Here is a 24459-nt window from a genome sequence, read left to right on the forward strand (position 1 = left end):
CGGGTTTATTCTAACATTCTTCCGAAATACTGGAACTACGAGCCGAACAAAAAAAAGGCTCTACGGAGACTGGGAAAGGACAAACGGCACCGCGTCACGTCGAATCCGTCGGGCTATATTTACATGTTATGAAATTCTGCATGTCTGAGCAGCACTATAACCGATACCCTGTGAATGTTTACTAAACCAGAACCGCCTTAACACTACACTGCAGGTTTTATCCGTCTTTCTTTTAATGTTCTGCGAGGACTAACCTGTCACATTAACGCGCTCTCTCTCTCTCTTGTATTTACAGCAGAGGGACACAAGATGGCGCCACAACGCCAGAAATACCCCAGCTTCAGCCTTGGAAGATATACAGAGCAGCAATGTTAGAAGATGAAGGCTCAAGGGAAACTCTATTAATAAATTCACATAACAATACCTGTAACCAAACCAGTTCAAATGTGCTTGTGTGTTCTGCTGTTTCAAGTATGCCATCATCTCTGTCATTACAGTATCAGCATTCTCTTGCAGTACACCTACATTGTTATTATTAGCATAAATATATTCATGTATTGAATTATGCACATTGCTTTCTGATCACAGATCTGCACAGGAAGTTTGTCTGGCTGAATTAAGATCATGCAAGTGAAGCTGACCTGCAGCTACAGGAAGTGCAACACAAATTAGGATCCCCCCCTTGAACACTCACTTCCTGTGCTGCACCGGACAGGAAACAAGGGCTTTGTCCCATAAACTGGGAAACCCCAAAACACAAGGGTAAGAAAACGTTTTGTTTTTCTTTTTTTATATTATTGGGTATTACATCTATAAGCAAGGCTGGGGGAGTGAACAGGTTCACATAGCAACGGACTGCCCAGGAGAGCTTTGGTAACTATAGCAACAGAGTGCCCAGGAGAGCTGAAGAGAATGGCTGTGTTCCGCAGTGCAGGATGTCAATGTTATTGCAATGAGGCTAACAACACAGGCCCCCAGCAAGGGTGACACTGGCTAGCTGAGGATCCTGAACGCTACCTCATGCTGTGGAAGGTGGCAGTCTCTCTGTAGTGTGGCTGCGTTTCCAATACTCCATGCATGTACACTTTATCAGTGTTCCTGTGTTTGGATTGTTATTGGCAGCAAGTGCAACGCAGTTGAGATTCGTAAAGAAATAACATCACACACACAGGGTTAGCGTTTGGTTCTACACGTTTAATTTCTCTTCACTATTTGGTACATCAGGTGCATAGATAACAACACTACTATCACAAAAATACTTTATCTCCCCTCCCCCACGCAGCAGTTACTGTTCCCCTAAAATCTGAGCCGCTGTGTAGCGTTCCATCACACACACACAATAGATTATCACACAGAGCCTGTACCACTGTGCATCACAGGAGGGGAGGAGGGGGAAAGACACACAAGCAGCATGATTAAATCAACATTTTCACACACAGGTGCAAGTTTTTTTAGTTTTTTTTTTTCTTAAAATAAATCTGACTTCAACGCACATGCCCAGTTAGGTTTGGAACAGAGAGACACTAGTGTGGTAGATAGAGCTACCTTATCCCCTCAGAGCTGTCACAGTGGAATGCAACCAGACAGACAGACACACACACAGACAGACAGACAGACAGACAGGCATTCGGTATTCTATATCCCTTTGACTTAAGCCCAACAGTACCCAGGCTAGGCTGTGTGGCCACCGTTTCTACTGTTGCGTTCTCCGCGTGTTTCAGAGGAGACGGGATAATGCGGTTCTAGATTTTGCCAACTAAATGAAAAAGGATGACAGACACAACACTGAACGGGACTGACGTCATTCTTGTGTGAAGGCTGGTTTCATCTCTCAGTCCGAGGGTCTAACAAACAGGCTTCAAAAGGCTCTTTTTCCTGTTTCTTGCAGTCTCAGATACTGGCTCTTTTTATTACAAACCTGCCTGCTCCCCTTCTCCCTTCACACACTGAAGAGCTCCTCACTTTGTACCTGCAACACTCTCAACAGCACACACACACACACGCACACACACACACACACGCACACGTTTCAGCTTTTATGCTCCATTCGCTCTTCCAAGAAGCCATTTATTATTAGAATCTTTTATTTTTTATATTACTCCTAAAGTACAGAAGAAAGCGCAGGCCTGTGATAGGTTGGTGACATGGAAGGTAGCAGCAGTGGAAGATCCTATTGGTGGGCTTGAAGCTGGAATGTGGGCGGCGCCCGGTGCTCAGTAGGCGTGATTGGCCACGTAGAGGGACTGGGAGGCGGCTCCGCTCCCGTCTCCGCTGGCCTCGTACTTGCCCAGCGCCGCCAAGCTGTTCACCTGGGGGGGAGGGGACAAAGAGAAAAGGGTCATGAACCAGGCCTGGAAAAGAATCAATTTCCATGATCTTAAATACAAAAACTTCTAACTGGGGTTAAAATCACAGCTTTTGATTTTGGGATAAATGTTACCCAATAAAAATCAATAACTGGACAACTGTAATATCATCCAAACTGAGGGTGAAGTGAACCAGACTTTGAGAAAACAAACCCACAGCTTACATTTCTGCTTCTAAATGTTCCTGGTTCTCAGGTTCAAACTGAACCAAAGTGTGCGCTTTACTGATCTGCATGCTAAACCGAGACAATATCCAGCATTGACAGCATGGGTTTGATATACATTCCAAACCAGAGGAGCCAAATAAACAAGCTGTGTCTATCTAGATCGCCTGCTGCACACGGAAACTAATAAAATCCATTTCTATAATCCGTGTATTTCGATGTCCTTAGCATTTCCCCCTTTCCCTTAGCCACGTGTACAAATTCCCTTCATGGCTGGGAATGCCGGCGCGATGCAGGCACTGGCTGAGACGCCTGACGGAACGCTCGTGGGGTCTTTGCTTCCTCACCTCGGCGCGCTTGATGAACTCCTCTGTGGCGGCGCTCTCATTCTCCTTCTGGCCGCGCCAGGCGTTGAGCGCGGAGGCCTGCAGGGCGCGTCCGTACGAGAAGGTCAGGGCCCAGGGCCGCCCCAGCGGGCAGTTGTTCATGGCGCTCAGGTTGAGGGAGGCCTCCTCCTCGCTCTGCCCGCCCGACAGGAAGGTGACGCCTGCAGACACACACAGAGAGCTCGTGAGGAAGGAACCAGGATCAAATGGGTCTTCTTGAACTGGGGAAGGTTACATTCACGCTTAGGGGTTTTACGAACCCTTCCCAGTGCATGTCGACCAACTTAATCTGCCATCACCCCCAGAAACCTCACAAGCTCGCGCAAGCTTTCTTTCTAGAGAGCTTTAAGTTTACTTTCAATAATTTGTGCAATGTATTGTTAGACACACCTGAGCTTCTGTTTGCTACAGATTGGGGCTGTGGGATAATCGCTGCTCTGCACGGAATGTGTAATCGGATGCTCTGCTCCGGTGCACAGCTAGGAAGGTAGAGAGGCAGGACGGGCAGCACTGTGCAGCAGTACGGGTCAAAACCACAATCCAAAATCAATCTGTTAGTATGCAGAAGCACCGGTGTGTTACAATATCAAGCCAGACAGGCAACAGCTGTAACTGCTGAGCTTCACGTGTTCTATCAGAAACAGCGACACTGCAATGAGCGTACCGGCAACAGCAGGGGGGACAGTGCGACGCAGGGCTGTGACGGTTGCCATGGCGATCTCCTCGGCCGTGTACTTGGATGGGCAGGCGTGGCCGGCGGTGACCATGTTGGGCTTCAGCAGCGTGCCCTCCAGGTAGACGTGGTGGTCACTTAGAGCCTTGTACACTGCGGCCAGGACCTAGAACACAGAGCAATACGAGTCAATAGAGAGCGGGGTCTAGAACACAGAGCAATACGAGTCAATAGAGAACGGGGTCTAGAACACAGAGCAATACGAGTCAGTAGAGAGCAGGGTCTAGAACACAGAGCAATACGAGTCAGTAGAGAGCAGGGTCTAGAACACAGGGCAAAGCAAGTCAATTAAAAGACTGACTGGGACAGACTGGTAATAATACAGAGTAACACAAGTCGGTGTGAACCAGCGCTCGCCCTCTCTTTGGACCGGGCACCCTGAAGCGCTCACCTTCTCAGTGATGTACTGGCAGCGCTTTAGGTCATGCTCTCCGTCAGGGAGGATCTCCGGCTCCACGATGGGAACAATTCCATTCTGCAATGGAAAAAAAACAGGAACCACAAAGATTAAAGCTGAGCAAGCATGTCTGGATATGAACAAGTACAGATCTGCTTCTCTTCAGCAGACACGTTCTCTAAGCTGTGTGCTTGAGAAGGTCTCCAGCTCTGTTAACTGAGATCCTTCAGAATCTGTGCTCTGCCACGGTCTCAGGATAGATTGGAAATGCAAGCAGCCCCAACCTGCTGGCAGATGCTGGCGTAGCGCGCCAGGACGTTGGCGTTCTCCAGGATGGAGAGCTCGGAGGGTGTGGTCTCGCTAATCTTCAGAACACAGCGCCACTTTGCAAAGTCAGCCCCGTCCTTCTTGTACTGGGCACAGCGCTCAGACAGACCGTCCAGACCTGGAACAAACGCAAGCACACGCTTCAGAACCACAGCTCTGTTTCCACGGGCTTCACCGATAACTCTTCATTTAGTTACAGATCGCTGCAGGGTGCGAGGGGGCAAGTCCTTTCTCCTGTTTCCACCTACCCTGGGTTGTGGTCTCTCCATTGGTTCCTGCCAGAGGGACAACACCCTTGTCAACCTAGAGACAGGAGACACAGCCGGTTAACAACTGAGCTTAAACATCCACACCAAGTATCACTGCAATGGGATCGCTAGTTCAACCGGTATATTGTTTGCTGTTTATTTTTTTTTTATGTTGGTTTATTATTGTGATTAAACTATGTCACCTGCTGCACTTGGCATTATTAAAATCATGCGTGCAATAATTAATGAATTAGCCTGAACACAAGTAAGGTAATAAAAAGAATGAGCCCTGACTGCCGTCCTGTGTCGGTGTGGGATGATTGATCACGTTTCTGCTCAGAGACACGGGGCAGCAGGGCTGGGAACACAACAGAATGCAGCCCTGTGCACAGATCCCATTCCATTCCATTATCAGGTCAGGATGGCATTACCAGTGTAATCTCGGTCCGACAGAGCTATTAATAGCGTCTGAAATCACCCTCTCAATAAGGACACATTCCAGGACCAGCACGCCATGGGATCAGGAAGAATCCGGGCATTGGGACCTTATCAGGTCAGGAAGACCAGCAGAGGTGTCCCTTGAAGACGGGGGTGCGCTGGTATCTCACCTTGATGCCCACGAGGATGCCCTTGTCCTTGATTATCTGGACGAAGGAGACCCCGTCGTCGTTGCTCTGGTACAGCGTCTCGTGGAAGAAGATCACTCCACCGATGCAGCTGTTGATTCTCTCGTCGGCGCTGAAGAGCAGCTGGCGGTACAGACGGCGGTTCTCCTCTGTGTTCTCCACGCCGATCTGGTTGAAACGCTTCGCCATGCTCCCTGAGAGACACGCACACACTCAGAGAACGAGCCGGCACTGCTCCTGAGAGACACACGCACGCACACACACACCTAGCCGGCACCCAGCTCACATGACAATGTGCATCAGGGCTCTTCCACCAGCCTTTAGTATAGCACTAAAATAATCTTCAAGAATAAAACCCCCTTTAATACTGAATTCATATTTCACACTCGTATTATGGGAATGTCAGTATTGTTAACTGATCTGTAGCTAGGAGGAGATTCGCTACACCGTACTGTTCCTGTCATGAGCATACAGACATTCCAACACTGTTCATTTTCATTGTGAGCCTGTCTCAGTCTCACTGCGTGCTCTGCAGATGCTAAAGTATTACAATCAGAGCATCAATTAGCACCTCGCTTGTGGAGTGGAAGTAGAATTGTTTAATATGAGGTGCGGTATGCACGGATCAGCGAGGGACACGGCTGATAAAGAAACCGGCGCCCCGACTCACCCACGGACTCATCGGCGGCAAGGATGCCCTTGCCAGGAGCGATGATTTGCTGGGCGATGTCCGCCAGCTCCTTCTTCTGCTCGGGGCTCAGGGCTGGGTATTGGTGCGGCATCTTCAGAGAGGGTGGAGCTGCAAGACAAGAGGGGGGCCAGGGGTTTGAAGAAAGCATCATTATCGTTAACTCAAGAGGCACCCAGCATCACTGCTGCATCAGGAGAGACCTTTCATGTAGAACAGCCTACAGACTTTAAAAGCAAACCCCCCACATTATTGTATTTACTGAAGTTCACAACCAGCATTTGGAAGACTTTCAAAATCTTACATGATTTTGTATAAAAAAATTTAAAAAATAAAACAGGGAGGACCCGACTGCAGTAAAAGGCACTGTTTTTAGGAGCTGTCTTCATCGAAAAGATTTCTGTAACTGTGTAGGAAAGCTGTGCATCATTTTGTTGTGAAGCTGTGCACTGAGCACATCAAATCCAATCCGACATCCGTGATCTCGCCACAGCGCTGCTCTGTTATGCAAAATGCTGTTTTGTTCTACTTCAGCAGTTTCACCGGGGTTATCACAGGCCAGTTATATAAACTGCGCTGGCTCAGACACTCAGCAAGAGATCTGATGGGCTTCTGCGTCCAAGCAACAGTGATGCAGTCTCCCTCCCTCCCTCTCCCACAGGCAGGGGGGCAGGCAGGGAGGCAGGGGGGACAGTCTGCCATTTGCAGCATCAAACAAATTCTCATCGTGCAGCCATTTGGGATGCTGCTCCTCTCCTCTCCACTCAGCCAGGGGAAAAGTTCAAAGCATTGCATGGCTTCATTCATTCATTCACGGTCACAGCGAGACAGTTAGCAGCTTGTTTACGCTGGGCTGGAATAAGAAGTGTAGTCAGGACTCCCAAGCAAACAGTCAGTGCGTCTCAGAAAACACACAAGCAAACTGCAAAGCACCACAGCAGGGTCTGCCTGATAAAAGGAGAATTCATCTCAGCTCTGCTTCAGAAACAATGGCTGTTTGAAATGTGCTCAATGAAGTCTTTCAGGGAGCATTCAGCACAGGGGATAGCTGACAACCAAGACATGAATAAGGACACTGAAACCAAAATGTTTGGGGAATGTGTTAGCAAGCAATTTAAACTGAAGTCTGTACTTCTGCTGTATTTAATATCCACTACAAACCTGTTTGAAACGGTTTGCACGCTGGACAAAATGCGTCCTTCGCATACAAAAACAAAAACAGCTGCATTGCTGAATTCATGAAGGAAATGCTTTTTAGTCTCATTATTTATTCATTCTGCTCTTGTGTAAATTCCTCCCAGGCTTCTTGCAATCCGGGGCTAGGATTTAGCAGAGAGGGGAGGAGGAGGAGGAGGTCAGTAAAACCCGACTGGATCAACACGGGTCCTGTAATACAAACAGCATTCCTATCCTGCCTCAAATCAACCGAAGCGTTTATTTGAAAGATTGGAATATTTGTTAACAATATATATATAGACCCTGATAAAACCTCATCCCGATATGAAATCATTATCCTGAGTAACACACACAGGACCAGCGCCGCTTAAACATCGCTTAATAAGATTATACCGGTATTATAACACTGCATTATCCTCCTCCGGGTATGTTGAAAGGTAATCAATGCGGACGAGCATCAGGCTCTATCGATCGCCACAGTTCTCTGTGTGTGTCTCTGGAAAAGGTTTTGACATTGTCTGGATGTCAACCTAAGCCCCCGGTCTCCACACTGAGAATGCAGCCTCTGCTCAATTCAGAATCGCGACACCGGGAATCGGCCCGACACGTGTGTTCGGCATTAGCGCCCCAAAAGGAAGACGGGTTGGCATGTAAACGCGGTGTAGGGTCATCACTGCACCGGATTGAATAAACCAGTAATTAAAACCCTGAGCTCCGTGAATTATTTACTAACTAGGAAGAGGCGCAGCCCATCGTTTCAGATCACGACACATTACACAATGGTGCTTTTAAAATGCACCAAAGCAGGCCAGCATGTCATTAGAATGCATTTCAAACTGCGTTTTGCAAATCTTGAACAGACCCCTCAGTCCTGCGCACTAAACATTAATACGCGATGTGCAGTTAAAATGCATCATGCGAAACCTGTATTCTGAACGGAATTACAGAGTCATTTTCTGAAGCCCAGATGCCCCTTTCTTCCTCTGCAAGCGGCATTTGACAGCCCCGCTGCAGGTGGAACGGGTCTGATGAGCGACGCTCTGAAGAGACTCCATCTCCGAGCTGCGTATCCGTGCAGAACAGGGTGTGATCTCTGAACGACCTCCAAATCCATTTAGCATCAGTCTGCGTGTTAAACATGCAGCCCTGTATGACTCTACAGACGCGGCAGATACGCATCTTTGAGGAGTGTCTGTCTATAGACTTATACTTTTCATTGACAATCTAGAACTCGGAACATTGTATCTGTGAAATCTAGAACTCAGAACATTGTACCTGTGAAATCTAGAACTCGGAACATTGTATCTGTGAAATCTAGAACTCAGAACATTGTATCTGTGAAATCTAGAACTCGGAACATTGTATCTGTGAAATCTAGAACTCGGAACATTGTATCTGTGAAATCTAGAACTCGGAACATTGTATCTGTGAAATCTATCTATCTGTTCTATAATGTAATGCCGTCGTTGATACAGCCCTATCAATTCAGAATATTCTAAACACATATAAAATGCGTTTGATGATTATGTTATACTTGATCCCTTATATAAATAATTCACATATCCTTTTTGTATTTCTACAATACTGGTTATACACACACATATAGGCCTATTTCATTTAAAAATTCTATTCAATTGTTTTAAAGCAATTTCAGATATTTGAAAAGGTCGAAGGCCATTTAACCGCTTAGATCAAATTTCATTCAACAGACGCACGTGCAACAAACCCCAAATTAAACTTAAAAAGGGTTCAAGTTAATTACAATACAATTACCAGCAGGCAACTGCTTTCTAATTAACACCACCTTAACCCTGCCCCCACTGTGGACCGTTTAACAAGTCTTCTCCGATTGCAAGATCGTATTTTTTTTATATCAATACTACATTTACTATCATTACTCACTTATCTGGTGGTATACCATTACGTAATAGATTATCTACGTCATAATCCCATCCATTTTACATCATTTATCTGAAATGAAAAACTTCGATTCAAAAAAATAAAATAACAGCTTCTAAACTCTAAATCAGTATAAAAACCCCGAAATGAATTGCACTTTTTGATATTTTGTTTTTAATTAAATGCATTTTGTAATACATGACTCTTAAATGCGTTACACAGATTAGAATATAGAATACAGTTCTGATTTAACTGTCGCGTTTAAAACCTTAACTCACCGGTGCAGTACAAGTGTGAAGCGCAGTAACTTCTTCCTTCAGGCTGTCTGCTTGTCGGGAGCTGCTGCAGGTCACTGCGAGACTTTAGTGCCTTCTGCTCGGTTGAAGAGCTCCTCGAATGCCGCAGAGCTACGTGACTTTCAACAAAAACAGGTAGTCGGGGGCGGGGTCTTAACGTCAGACCCTAATTAGAATCACTGAATATTCATGTTCTCAGTGTGGAGAGCGCTCTGCGTCGTTGATACGTCACCGACCTACTAAATTATTCAGTATGTAGTGGCGTTCTAAACAGAGGGGAGTCTGTTTGACGGGGTCCAGTCACTAGAAAAAGTGGCATAAATTGATGTTTTTTACGTTCCCCTATCACTGCATGATAGCCGCTTTATAAAATATAATATTAAACACGTATAACGTTCCTTTTTATGTTCAAGAACAAATTGAATTTTTATTGTAACGATTTAATGTTGTGCAGATATCTTTTTTATTTTTTTGGATCGTGGCCGTGTAAAATGGCTAGATTATGTTTCCGCTGTTTGTAACGCGGGTTTGTATTGTGTTGGTAGATGAAAACCCATTTACCACACAGCTTGCTGACAAAGAACTCGCTATATTCTGTACTCTACATGTAGGGAACCGTCAAAACTTTAAAACTGCGTAGTATTTTTTTTACAAGACTATGTATTTGGTCATTGATGTGTTTTCTAAACCAAGAAAGAAAACAAAAAGATTTGCTTATAGAAATAAAACTGATAACAGAACTTTGCAAGCCGCCGTGATCCTGCGGTTCTGCACGCTGTTACAATGAGCGCGCTCGCTTGCTGCTTCAGTCATGTAAACCGCTCCTGCATCGCTTTACAAGCGCACTGTGCACACACACACACACTCGTAATACATCACCTAGCACCTGCAGTGGAGAGAACACAAGAGAAAACAAAGTTCAACATTAACCCTACTAAATAAACAAGCTTTTCAATAGAGCTCAGCCTGCAAACATGCAACACGCCTCGGGCTGGCAGACACAAAACTACATTCTGATGACGTTACTACTGCAGGTAATATACAGCGTGGTTGTGTATATATATATATATAGAGAGAGAGAGATCGAGTTAGGAGTGGTACACGATTCAACAAAATTGGATTTCTGTGGCCCGGTTTAAATGGTTACACGCCTATACAGAGAGCATGAGCCGTGAAGGACATATAAATCAATGTTGATTAATTCAGTAGGCTTTTCTGCTTTAGGATTAGGTGTAGAAAATAAATAAATGAATGAAAGTGGACACTTGAACAAGCTTCAGATACAGGTTACTATAAACCAGTCATCCAGCGACTTGGTAAAACCCCATGTTGGTAACACACCAGCCCCACATACCAATGCATACTGGTTTACTGCTGTACAGTATAGAGCCGTTTCCTACCTTTAACTGTGTGCATCAAGTCCCTAATGTACCACACATGAAGCTCAATGTAATGGGTTTATTGATTTAGGCACTGGTACGTAGTTCATCGGTTCATTCACCTAGTCTCTGTTCTTTAAGATGGAAGAAATCAAACCCATTGGAATGTGTATTACTGTATATAAAGTAGCTGTGACCCTCGCTACGGAGACAAGCTCCCCTCCATGCTTACAGTATCTTCACTTTCCTACTGGCTGACTGCATTGTTCGTACGGCAGGTTTACATCCAATGCAAGTTTAATCTTGGGTATCTTTTTCTTCACTTTATCTATGTGTTGAATCGTGTTACTGTGTGAAAGCACTGCATAGGCAGTTCTGTATGAAATAACATACCCTTAGTTAATGCAAAAGATGCTGTAGAACAGATAATGACATCCAATGTAACGTAGTTCTAATTCTCACTTCCAATAGCCATCCGTCAGATAACCGGAACCATTGATTACAAGCACTTGTATTTTGGTGCAAGGGGTCATGGTCATGTTTGAGAGCCAGACATTAAAAATCAAGTTAAGACACCTCACAAACATATCGGCACATCTTTTCATAGTTGTAACCAAACTCCAAAAAACACAGGGCAAAACACAAATAATTACTTTATTGCAATGTTAAATATATATTTAAAAAAACAAAACATGGAATAATTTCTCTTTTACAAAACACACCATTTTAATTATAGACACAGAGACACCAGGCTTGCTTCTCCTCACCCTAGATACGTTTGCAGGTTCTTGAGCTCCTCACAGTTGGCTACCACATTCGGTATCGAGGACAGCGTCTATATAAAACAAAAACATGCACCATTTAAACTCAGGAGAATTGATTTTGTCTAGTGAACAAATAAGACAGTGTGAATTTTGCTTGAAGCTGGCATGTCTGGAGCCCCTTGCAGGGTTTACAAGTATCAGCTGGAAACCTGTTAAACTAGCACAGAATAGCCAGTTGGGCGCCAGCATGTATAGGTGGTCGTCCAGCAGTATGCTCCCAGTGTCCTTTCAACCTTGCTGTATCCACTTGAAGAGCCAAGGAGCAGCTTGTTCCAGAGGCCATCGTTACTCACCCTTCGGACAGCCTCGATCATCTCATCCAGACCCTTCAGCTCCTGATCAGATTTACGAAGGTTCTCCTCAAACACAGCCCGCTGAAATTAAACCACAAAAATTTATTAGACACGATTCCTCAGTGAAACACAGCCTGGTTTCATAAAGTGACACACACACAAAATGAACAGGTTTGAAACATTTAAAAAATAAAATTGAGTTTACAGCACAGCGTTATAAGAGTACACTTCACTCACGTGTCTCATCGCTCGTGATAAAAGCTTGCTTTTGCCGTCCTCGGCTTCCAGCAGACGTTCCGTCAGCTTCCTCACCTATTGGAACAAAAATATTTACTGCAAACCCAGGGAAAACGCAAAGCAGCTGCTGAAGTTAATACAGCAGGAGAGGTCTAGGCAGCTTAGCAAGGGATATGGACCATTTGTGTGCACATGGATGGATTTACACATGTCCTGCTCCCTGGCAGCACCTACCTCTTTGCGCAGCAGGATTTTCTCTTCCACCCAGCTGTCCCCCTGTCCAGTCTCTGTCTGTCTCTTGGACAGCTCTTCTCTCAGGGCCAAGGCCTCGGTCTCTGCCATCTGCAGGGAGTGCTGCAACTCAGCCATCTCTCTCCGCAGGGACTGAAACACAGAGCAGGGAAAAAAAACATATTATTCAAAGCAAAAGCTTCACATAAGTGCAAACATGTTCCATCCTGGGATAGAGATGCAACCCAGGAATTGGTGACAAAGTCCTTTATTAAATAAAGGAATAATGAAACATGGCACCCAAGTAATAAAAGGATTTTTGCTCCTAAGGGAGTGAGTTCAGGTGCACGGATTAGATAATTGCAACTTGTTTAGTTTAATACTGTGTGAGGTCAGTTCCACAGTTCATTGGTTACCAGGCCAACTTGATTCTTACTGCTTAGCAGCAAGGTTCTAATCCCCCTATGAAATGCAGCAAATGTATATATTAGGGGTTTATAGTTCATTCTGTTGGCTCTGCAGAGTCAGTAAAGATTTCTAGACGGTTAAGCCACTTCATGTGTGAATAATGTCTGCCTGTTTATCTCCCAGATGGGCATGCACATCAAGACTGGAGCACCCCTAGGACTCCTAAAGTATTAATAGCTCAAAGCAATATTCTGAAATTTGCATTGAATTCCACTGGGAGAACATGGTCCCTATTCTTTTAAAGATAATAAGGTTAGTAATAGGTATTCCTAGGAACCCCTGAAGGAAAAAGACAGTGAGATAATTCGTGAAGGATAATCTGCTTTCAAGGGCAGAAATGAAGGTCAATTGGATCTTTAAAATCAATCAAAATCAGTGGCTAGGAGACAGAAGACATAAAAATGAATGGACCTGAACACCTTCCAGCCTCAGAAATATGAGAAAATATAAGAGAGCTACAATTCTTGGCAAAAGAACAGGTTTATTAAAATATGCGTTAATTATACACCATGCAACAGCAGTTAACAAATGTTATGCCTGTGCTGAATTCTAATTTGCAGTGCCGTCAACACTGAGCAACAGTGTCCTTCCTGAAGTGCCTGCTACAAACAGGCAAAATCTGCCTCGACTACTAGACAACTGCAAATACAGTTGTGCAAGCCCTTACTGCAGAGCTCATTAGAAGCCCATTAAACCCAGCTCACCCATGGATCTTCCTAAAATCCAGAAAGTGTGCACACTATTCGACCCGCTTGTGATACCAAATACATCTGCTGTCCCAGTCAGCAGCTCAGTAACAATGTTAAAGTGCACAGCCTGTTCATTCACATTATAAAAGCTGATCCCACCTGCAGGGTTTGCTGAGTCACTGCAGAGAAATAAATCCACATGTCAGAACAGTAATGGCCCTGTTCATTTCCTACAGACTCTCTCTCTCTATATATTTTTTGGACAGGTCATTAAAAGATGCTTCAGATACTACAATATTCCATTTGACACCGCTGTAATGAATGGCTACCATGGTAAATCTGCACACAAACAGAACTCTTCACTTTTTTATCGTCGCTTGGTTACGTCACGAGCCACAGTTCCTTACCACGGTTTCCGACCTCTGGCTGTGAAAGAGCTGTCTGGATGCTTCATACTCCTCACAAAGCTTCTCCAACTCCTTCTCTTTCTGAAACACACACACACAAATAAAAATCAGGAGTAATAAATCAGCCACAGCATTACTCGGAACACGGGGCGTGTGCAAACGCTCATGTTCCAATGTTGTAACGGCTGTGGATCATTCCAGGCTACTGAACAGAACAAGAGAGTGTCTGAAATAGACATCTGCAATTTTATGCCTAGATCAATAAAATTGGATCCCTCACTTAAAAGAGATTACAAATGCTGTTTACCCCCCCCCCCCCCCCATATTTAAGATGCATAAAATTGAGTGCGTTTGTGTATAATCACTGCCCGTCAATACTACACAGAAAAAAGAAACAAATAGTTATCAGGGATTATAAAATATTGAGGTAGACAAATATCTCATTTGCAACTGGAGCCGTCGCCCCTGCCACCAGCAGAGTAGGGTGCTTTGAACGGGCTGTGAGAAGCTCACCTCAGCCTTGCGCTTCAGGGCCTGGTTTTGAAGCTCTATTTTAGTCTGCAGCCCTTCAATCTCCCCTTTCAGATCGCTCACTTCAGACGCCTGCTTGAGAGTCAAAGCATGCAGCTGGCTCTGTAGGTCGGCGCTGAAAGGAAGATTGGACCAAAACAGACACAGTTGGTTGCAGTGCTATTGTGTTAGAATTAAAACCTGGCACAGTAAACAAGTTTTAAAAAAATGCAGCAGGCTTTGCTTGATCTCTGTAAATCGATGCCCTTATGTCATTAGATTCCATGCTATTGTCAGTTGCCATGTTAAGCCTGTGGCAAATAGGAATTTTAACTGATGACTTTATAAATCGAAACAGCTGCATTCTGCCAGGTTTGGAACCACATTAAAATATTTTTGTATCTGCCAGCCTTTTTTTATTTACTTATCAAAAGTGAACCAGCCCTCATGTCATATTTCAATAATACATCCTTAACAAAATCTATTTGGGAAATTAACAAGGAGACCCTATTCATCAATGATTTATTTATTTTAATTTGGTAAAAGTTTTTACTGAAGTATTTACCTTGTGGACGTGTAACGTGCAAGCTTGGGAAGGCTGTACATATTCTAGTTAAATAATTATATCAATTACATTAGGGAATAAGTCTTTAAATGTTATCTAATTAGAAATGAATAAAGACAGATTGCTTCAATTTCAGATCTATTAAGGTTGTTCCCAATCCCACAGTAAAATAGGTCAGTCTCGGATCACAAGACAGCGGTTTCTTTTTAAATGGGGTCAATGGAAAGTTAGTAAAATGTTTAAACACACTTTGCTACAGACAGCCATTTAGGTTTATACTATAAAAAGATGGGCCACTTATTTTTGTGTTAATAAAATAAATGTAGATCTGGAAACTTGGTTGGTTTTAGTCCCACACAGGGTCAAACCTACTTGTTCTGTCGGAGCTCCTTCTCCTCAGATTCCTTGGCTTCTCGGAGCTGGGATATGGTGGAGAAGAGCTCAGTCACGGTCTCTCCCAAACCTTCCAGTCTCTCCAACAGACCCCCCTGCTCAGTTTCTAGAAAAAGTTAAAAAACACACAATGTTGAACAGAAACCACGGAAAACAGCCCTAAAAACTCATTGACCTGAACCTCGACTCAAACCATTTAGTGAGGATCCTGGATCAAATTTCTCTTTTTTGTGATCACAATTAATCAGAAAACAATATGACTCTGCTTCCTAGGGAAAAACTGAAGCAGTAAAACGTGTACCTTGTATTTTCTTTGGAGTAGTCGGCACAACACGAGTAAACGCACTGTTTCCACTGCCCAGACCATCCGGCTTTTGCTCTTCTGAATCTAGATACACAAAACACAAAATTACAAGACAAGGGGCAATAAAAAAACACCTTTTACAGCAGTCTGTAGAAACCCGCTGTGAATGTTCTCAAGTCGCTAATTTGGAGTCAACTGCGGACATTCCAGGTTGTGAGCGGTTTTGCCTCAACCAGAGAACAGCAGTACCATACCTGCCCTACCTGTGTCAGTGCGGCTGGGGTCGCTGGCTGCTTCTCCAGCAATGGCCACCAATACACTGCCAACAAAGGAAGCTCCAGCAGCCCGATAGGGAGTTTGTGCACACAGCTTGGGGGCGCTTTGTTTTACAGGGGAGCCAGGTTTCTTACAATGAGAAAAAAAATAAATAAAAAAAAAATACAAATTACAGAATGCAGTGCAATTTAAAAGCAAGTCACAAAGCCATCACCTCTGATTTAATGTGATAGAGTGTCCTACTGATAGTGAGCGCAGTGGATCTCATTAGACTAGATCAACGGCTTTCAAACGGGTTGAAAACCAAAAGGTAACGATCCAATTAAAAGGGCACAGGTTCCCAAAACAGCCAAGGGATTGATCTTCAAATGCACAAAATGTACCTCGGGAGAAACCAATCTGAAATCAGCTAAAACATCAAGACTTTGCTCCCTACCTGCCCCTCCAGTGCAGCCTGCAGATAGCCCATGAGGTTCTTGAGTCTCTCTTGCAGAAGAGTGATTTCAGAGGAGGCCGTGTTGATCTCTTTTCCCATATCGAGCATCATGGTGCGAGCCTTGGCCTTCGTACTGTCCAGTTCCTCTTGCAAGTTCTCTTTTTCTATCCTGAGTGTTTAGAAGCAAGGACACAAACTTTAGGGTGCTACCAAGAGCAACAATCCTGAAAAGAAAAAGCAATAAAACCCCTTTATCCTGACCTCAGCAGAGACAGAGTTTCTCTTAAGTCTTCACATTCCAGGTTGCGCTCCCGGAGAGCATGCAGGTGAGATTTCAGCAGGACCTCAGTCTCTGCTATCTGCTCACGGGACAGCTGGTTCTCCTGCTGAATAAACTTTGAAAGGAGACACGACGTGATGAGACACCCATTATGAAATCCTAAACCGCTTATTCAGTTCTTGAAAAACTGTGTTCTATTTATTGGTGGTTCAGGTTGGGGTTTTGCTCCCTCCCTACCTCATTGAGATCCTTCATGGACGAGACCTGCTTCTGCAGTTCCTGCATGTGCTGGAGCTTCTGGGTTTGTTTTTGCTGAAGCCCCTGAAGGAGGGTCAGCTGTGTTTCACACTCCTCCAGTCTAGCCTTGAGGTCGGTATTCTCCTGCTGAGTGTCTCCCAGCACCCTCTCCATGCTGGGAGAAATAGTAAAAAGAAGTCACAAAATAACATCAGACCTCAGATTCCAATAGGAGTGTCCCTGTTTGTGTGATGTGGTTACTGGCTGCAGAAAACCTTACTTGGAAGAAGCAGCACACACCACAAGCAGCTAAGAAGGACCAACCTTACAAGGGAGTGAAGTATTACCCCCACTAACCACTGTGCCACTACTGATCACTGTCTACCCCGTTGCATTCAAAACAAAACAAATAAGCAGAAGCACCCAGCAATCTACTTACTGATTAAGGATCTCAGTCAACTCTTGGTTCTTCTCCCAAGACACTTGAACCCTGTAATAAGAAACATAAAAAAGTAAATTTTATAATATAGAAAAACCATCCTCCAGGTTGAAATCCATGCTGGTAGAGATGGATGATAACTTTTGAATACAGTAGTTTTGTTCATGACAGGATTCACTCACTTTTCCGTCTCTGCAGCGAAGGCTTGCTGCAGGAGTGCCTGTGAGGCTTCAGCGGAGGACAGCTGTATGGACAGGTTCTCATTCCTGTGCTGTAGCTGGTCGTGTTCCTGCTCAACGTTGCTCAGTCGCTCTCTGAGAACTTTAACCTCTGAAACAGGACGCAAGGGGGAAGAGATCACTTGAAAGAAATGCACAAGTTGGCAGTTTCTGATAAGTACGCAAAAAGGGTTAAATCAGAAAAGTGTTGAATCAGATTATAGTGGGCACCCCCCCACCCCCCCCCCACCCCCCCCCAAAAAAAAAGAACCCCAAAAACGGACGGCTCAAATGGAATACAATTTTACCCGAATTGAAAATGGCGTTGTGCACATTCAGGTCTCCAATCGTATTCCTGGCATCTTCAAGTTCCGAGTTTGCCTGCGTGAGTTCACCCTGGATCTGTAACAAATTTTCACACACCGTCACAAATACAGAACTTTATATAAGAAAAATAATGAATAAACTGAATTAAAAAAACAAAAAAACACAACACAGTGCATAACCCTTTGGAGTTCCACAGAGATTCTGTTTCCCCAATCGGCAGACAGAGCAATCAGATAACGCAGGTAAACTAGCTTTCAAAGCGGGCCTCAGTGGAATTATTACAATTAACAAGAAGTGCTTGAGAAGCAGAGTATTTAGGAGCCGATACCTGTTCCTTCTGCAGGACTGCATCCTCCACTTCCAGTCTCATGGCCTCCCACTGACTCATAGCGTCCTGCGCTCTCTCATGCAGAGCGGATAGAACCTGACGGTTCTGCTGAAGGATACCCCGGGCTTCTCTCAGCTGGGAAACAGTTCACAAGAGCTTTAGTGCTGGTGAAAGAGGCAGCCTGAAGCCTGCCCTGTTTATCCAGAGAGTACAGGACAGCACAATATTTAATCATCCTCTTTGGAGGCGAGGGAGCTGTTCAGTCGAAGCCTGCACGTCTGTTGAGACCACACCTCTCCACAATAATTTTAGTGTTTAGAAAATAATTGTACAAACCTGTAGTTTGAGCTTCAATTGATCTTCTTTCACAGCCACATAGAGCTCTTCTGCAGTTTGAACTGATTCCACATATTCTCTCTTCAGAGAAATCTAAAAAAAAAATGAACATTTAATTGAGCAATTTAAAAATGGTGCTAGCTTCCTAGTTATTACAGTTCTGCAACCCTGCTATTACTAATGAAACAGTTTGTGTCTTATATAGAAATAAGTCATATAAAAAAAACACACACACAGGGGCATACCCAAGACCAGGACTGGTTAACTGGTCTGCAGTGTTGAGAATTAAAGGTTCTTTGCACCCAATCTGATCTGACCCAGTAAGTAACTCTCCTAGTGGCTGAGGCTCACAGCAAGTCATTCCCATGGTCTGTGCTCTTTAATTAGAGTTACCTGCTCCTGGTAGGCAGGCTTCAGGGCTTTGCAGAGGGCTTGATAGCCGTCTCCATCCAGCTCTAGTTCTCTTATTCGCGCAGTGGAACGGGACCTCAGCGCCTCAGTGACACAGCAGGCCTGTGAAGAATCAGAACCGGGGAGGCAAATGAGACGGAAGGCTTTGCAGGAGAGCAACAAAAAGAGAACAAAACATCACTTTACATAGGAGCCCTGTATGAATTATTGGAATAGTGAAACAATCTCTCTATCGGCTAGCACGTGCAATGAAAATGCATGTCATTCTCCTGGGCATGTGAAGGCGGTGGTATAGCTGGTAAACAGATTTTCCTTTTGGTATAATGCAATCTTTGTGTTTTGGCAGCATGCTCCTCGTCCTGGTCCCCCGCTGTAAAGAAGGTCTGTGTGTACCGCTTGCTGGGCTTTGAGAGCACCCTCCATTCTACGCTGCATTGCATCCCTCTCCTGAACACTCTCCTGCGTTGCCTCTTTCATTTTTTTCAGCATCTTCATATTTCTGCTGTGAAGTTCCTTCATCTGAACCATCTGAATACATTACAACACAAAACAGTAAAATAGGGACATTAAATTAGATAGACAAATAATGTAGGCATTTAAGAATCAAGCAACTCATTCTCCCTCCTTCTTAATTCCCAAGGACACTGGCTTTTTAGAAAAGACCAATAAGAAATCAAGTCTATTTCTAAAACACGGCTTTGACAAAGTAATATGCATTTTTCTTTTGGTAGAGGTAGTGAGCATTAACATATTCCCTTTGCAGGCTTGTGAAATCACCCAAGCAAACGACTTGATGAAAAACACACCCACCTGTTTAGTCATGGCTTTCTTGTCCTCACTGGCAATGGTGCAGATCTCATTAATAACTGAAAGTGTATCATTGACATCAGTGAAATTGCGATTCTGTGGGCAGAAAGAAAAAAAAAAAAAACTATTAGGCGCAAAGTGCCTTATACCTTGCCGTTAAGAAAATTGTAAGCTTAAGTAAAGGCAGCAGAGCCGATCGTGCACGGACTGCCTACCATCTCACTCCGCACTTCTGACATTCTTCGGTGTAGATGAAGCCTTTCTTCGTGTTCCAGTTCCAAGGATTGAATTCTATCCACTGCTTTAGTGTAAAGCTTTCTGTATTGCTGTTCAACCTAACACAATTAAATTAAACAAATACTGCACTTTAAAACCAATAACACCTGGCTCAGCCAATGCAACAAAACAAAACAAAAAAACACATTGTTGTACATGGACTTCAGTACTGATGGTTCGCTCCATTAGATTTTTTTTAAATTGCTAGTTTTTTGGAATATAGAAATTGGTCTAGATTTTTTTTTGTTTAAATTGAATAAAGCCAAGGAATTGTCTCCTCTTCCCACCTGGCTGAACTCTGTGTGGTCAGTCTGGACGAGGCGATCCCTCTGTTCAGAAGGCCCCACGCTGGCTGCCTTGCTCTGGGATTCCCTCGATGCGATGAGCTGCTGGGAAAGCACCTCCGCCACAATGAGAGCCGACTCCAGCCGCTTCTCCAGCTCCTGCCTGGGGGCTGAGCTCAGAGTATCCCTGGGTAGGCTGGAAGAAGATGAAAAAGAAGAAGAAAGATTGTAAACACATAGGACAACATTTGCAACAGTTACACAAAGCAACTGGGAAATGCTGCAGCTGCAGTATCTATAAGGAAACACAGCTATTAATAGTCTGACAGCAGTGTGATACAGTCAACTGTGGGAAACTGGGACTAAAACAAAAACACACAACTTACTTCCACAGTAGAGAATCTGTGTTGGTGCCGCTTTCATTCACAGAGACCTCCCTCTTCCTCTCAAACACCCCGGACGTGTTGGCGCCGCGCTCGTGCAAGGTCACTGGGGTGATCCACGTGGTGGCAGTGGCACGTTCCACTGGAGTGACACAGGTCCCGACCTCGTGACTAGTGTTCATCGTCATCTCCGTCTCCATCATCAGCAGAAGCTGTTTCAGAGCCCTGGCTGCCGTTTGAGAGGAGCCGAAGCGACGCCCGTCTGTCCTGAGAACGGGAGACGCTTTGGAAACCTCCACTTTCTTCTGCAGTGCTCCCAGCTCTTCTGCAGCGGACAGCTTATCGGGAGTCTCCCCTTCTGCACATAGCTCCTCTGAGGAAGCTGCGGTTAACAGACTTATATCCCAGTCAATCTGCGTTTTGGGGCTTGCGTCAACAGTGGAGTTCATTTGCAGCTGGGGCACTGGGCTGTCGATACCTTTTGAGCGGCAGGTCAGTTGTAGTTTGGCTAAACTGCACGCACCAGGGCTTTCTAATTTCCTCTTCCCCCTTCGTAAGGATTCAGAGTCGGACCCAGTCACTGGGCTGGAGGGGGTGGAGGCAACATTTGGAGCCGGAAGCAGTTCAGCTACTGGTTCACTGCCAACAGCGCTGCTCCCAACTTCTTTTAAATCAGCTAGGGAAATATCTTCTGTGTTGCCTTGTTTTTGAACCCCTCGCTTGGCTGACAGCAGGAGAGGACAGCCAGCCAACTGGAGAGATTTACTTAGCACAGGAGCCCTTTCTGAGGGGCTTGAAAACAAATCATTTACAAAAGACTTCTGAATGTTGCCACCCTCTGCTTCTGAATTGGGGCTTGAATAGAAGCCTGACGTGCCTTGGGATAGTGACCGGCTTTCACCTGCACAGCTTTCAAGGGACTCTTCAGTCTTGATTGAGAGCTGAAGAGTTGTGTTTAGCTCAGAAGCAAGTGCTTCAGCTGCAATTTCATCTTCTTGCTGTTCTTCACCTTCCAAGCCAGCAGGGTGGTGCGCTTTGGAGGTCCCCTCATCTGTTGAAGACACATGACTCTGCTCATCAGCCAATGGAGCAGCCAAAGATTCTGGTCCGCAGGCTAAGGATCTCTGTTCGTTTTCTGCAGGAGTTGGGCTTGCAGACAACACAGGTGTTCCCAGAACTGCTTCCACAGCATCGGCCGAGCAGGGACTGTTTACAAAGCAAGAGCCATCTGCAGCACCTATTGGACACTCGCCTTCTGAAAAGCTTGAAGCAAAATCCTGTTCTTTTTCTTCAAGGCGACACGGATCTTGTGCAGAAACAGAAGAGTTCAATGGAGCATCCTCCTCTCTATCCACAATCAGACTGGAACACGGCTCAATTACCTGGGTCCCCTGCAGACTGAACTCTGCATCTATTTGCCTGCTGGGTCTAGTGCAGATAGGATGTTCTTCTTGATCTTCCGTTGTATTTGCGTAAAGACTAACACATATTTCTGGAACTGGAACAGCCAAGAAGGAATTCGTGTTTGTTTCTGCATCACATCTCTCCTGTGGGCTAGTTAGCGTTCCACTGTCTGTTAGTACCACTAAACTGGAGCGGGTTTCGATATTCTGCTGGGCTGAAGGATCAGCAATGGGCACGGTGCTTATGGCACCAGAAAAGATCCCGGCTTTCTCTTCGTGGTTTAAGGAAGGTTCACAAACACTGCTGTTACTGTGTTGAGGGTGCGTGACGCTGATCTCAGTATTGGCTGTTTTCATAGTTTGAGGGGTCTGAAACAGAACCTCAATGGAATTGATTATGCTCTCCTCCTGGAACGATGTGTCTTTCAAAGTATCTTCCTTTAGAGGAATGGGACAGCAGGTAGTCTCTTTGTCCACCTCTTCCAGAGTATCAGTTAGCTCTTGATCACAGATTTGGGCCTCTTCTCGCATGTCAGGTAGGTCGCACGCCTCTACACTCGCCTCTTCAAGGTCCCCCAGATTTTCAGGGCTTTCTGTATTTTCACCAGAGAAGTGGGTAGGCTGTTTTTCTAGTGAGGGTTTGTTACCGCGATGGGGAGTTACAGGCACACCTGGCTGTACAGCTGTAAGGGAATTCACAGCATTGTCTCTAGTGGACAACCGTTCTTCATTTTCTTTCTGACAATCTAAAGCCATGACTATTTTATTCTCTCGTTCTGCTTTTCTCAAGGGCAGGAAAGGAGATTTAAAACCCAGAACGTTTTTGGCCTCGTTGTCAGTAACTGGGCAGTTTGGGTTTTCTTCAGAATTAAAACGGCAACCAACTCCGCCCTCCTGAAATTATAAGACAATTTAAATTTAGTTTCAATTTTGGAAGCAGTTATGGTTTAGCTTTATTATGAATGGTTTCTTGCTTGGTTTTATATTATTTAAAAAGAAAATAAAAGACTTCAATGGAAATTTGCCTTGTGTTTAATATACACTAATAATTCTATTTGTTCTTGAATTCAAGGCTATCACCACTGAAGCATGCTGTACCACCACACCTTTGTGTTCAGGTTGCTGAATGCTGGAGGTAATACAGAGGAACTCTGTGCTGCAAAATTCATCCCATTCTGCAGATCTTTCAGCGGAGTTCTTCCAATTGACTTTCTAACCAATTCACCCACGGGCTGTAAATGAAACACAGGTATGTTTTACACACACACACACAAATCAATAAAAACCTTTACTGACACTGTCTCACTTGAAACTTAATAAAACCTATTTGATACTTTAACCCTTCAGTCCTGGACAGGACTCCTAGAGTCAATTTAGCAATAGATCTGAATGTATTTATTTCTTAAAACATACAATTGTATAGGGTCGGGGTTGTAATATACTGTTTACATCTGAATGCATATATTTTATCAGAAACGTCCCCTATCCTTGGTATCATCATCTGACAGTTGATTCATATACTGTATTAGCTGTGTAAATATACACTACAGACTGCGAGGATGTACAATATTCACAGGCAGGGCTTACAGTATGAGCTGAGGATTTTCTCCGCGTCGACATTTTTCAGTTGGAGAGCGATCCTAAAAAGAAAACAAAAATTAATCAATACAAAATTAAGCAAGTACAATGGCTGGGATAAGTGTCATCTGAGTTGTCAAGACTAGACTAGAGAACACATTTTAATTTAGCAAGTAAATGAAATGGAACATAATTAATTCAACCGCTAGTTACTGTATTACAATACCGCAATAATTAATCTATGTTTTTCTTGTTATAACTGGTTCATACGTATGTTCATCTTACATATTAATACTAAATACTGTACTGAAGTTATATTCTGATATCAACGCAAGTACGGTGATTGTAAAACACATTACATGCAAACCAACCTTGGTTTACATTTCTCTCGTTATTTCCCGCACAAAACAAAACAGAGCGTATTAACACCAAACTAACAGCACATACATACAAACCCACTCACTCGCAGTCGTTTCTTTTCTTATATAAATGTCTAATTAATCCAGAACGCACTCCAATTTAGAAAAAATATATAAATATATACAAACAAAAACACTCACCCACGTCTACAAGCAGGAAAACTCAACGGCCCCGCCTCGATTCAAAACTAACAAAACTATTTTCCTATTGGATGCTCGCTTGGCAACGTCACGGCGTAGAGAGGCGAACGTTGGTTTTTTTTTTTTTTTTTTTTTTTTTTTAGCAGAACGCGGATCGTAAGCGCGTTCTTGTGAATGGAAATGCTGTATATAATTGTACCAGTGTCGACCCAGAATGCCTATCTGATTGATTGATTGATTGATTGATTGATTGATTGATTGATTGATTTTGGGG

The 24459-nt window shown here is 44.3% G+C and overlaps 2 protein-coding genes across 3 annotated transcripts; both read right to left on the bottom strand.

Annotated features, from left to right (window-relative positions):
- Positions 1-1173: 1173 nt before the first annotated feature.
- LOC117430686 (fructose-bisphosphate aldolase C) lies at positions 1174-9445 on the bottom strand. Its single transcript, XM_034903107.2, has 9 exons — positions 9289-9445; positions 5918-6046; positions 5230-5441; positions 4622-4676; positions 4331-4491; positions 4041-4124; positions 3581-3755; positions 2878-3077; positions 1174-2309 (listed from the first exon to the last, which is right to left on the bottom strand). The coding sequence occupies exons 2-9, from the start codon at positions 6027-6029 to the stop codon at positions 2214-2216; spliced, it is 1095 nt and encodes a 364-aa protein (XP_034758998.2). The 5' UTR covers positions 6030-6046; positions 9289-9445; the 3' UTR covers positions 1174-2213.
- A 1876-nt stretch (positions 9446-11321) lies between these two features.
- Positions 11322-24308, bottom strand: LOC117430518 (uncharacterized). 2 transcript variants are annotated; one of them, XM_059000649.1, is made up of 26 exons: positions 24186-24308; positions 23635-23687; positions 23154-23279; positions 20648-22941; positions 20265-20457; positions 19917-20036; positions 19705-19797; positions 19288-19422; positions 18877-18996; positions 18484-18576; positions 18148-18282; positions 17801-17894; positions 17457-17604; positions 17275-17325; positions 16836-17010; positions 16580-16713; positions 16319-16487; positions 15870-16011; positions 15604-15690; positions 15282-15408; positions 14348-14480; positions 13835-13915; positions 12274-12423; positions 12040-12114; positions 11803-11883; positions 11322-11520 (listed from the first exon to the last, which is right to left on the bottom strand). In XM_059000649.1, the coding sequence occupies exons 2-26, from the start codon at positions 23665-23667 to the stop codon at positions 11449-11451; spliced, it is 5061 nt and encodes a 1686-aa protein (XP_058856632.1). In that variant the 5' UTR covers positions 23668-23687; positions 24186-24308; the 3' UTR covers positions 11322-11448. The 2 variants fall into 2 exon arrangements, with proteins under 2 accessions (XP_058856632.1, XP_058856633.1); XM_059000650.1 differs by lacking the exon at positions 24186-24308 and adding an exon at positions 24089-24172.
- Positions 24309-24459: the final 151 nt, after the last annotated feature.

The sequence above is a fragment of the Acipenser ruthenus genome, chromosome 26, assembly GCF_902713425.1.
Source record: "Acipenser ruthenus chromosome 26, fAciRut3.2 maternal haplotype, whole genome shotgun sequence".
NCBI classification, from domain to species: Eukaryota; Metazoa; Chordata; class Actinopteri; order Acipenseriformes; family Acipenseridae; genus Acipenser; species Acipenser ruthenus.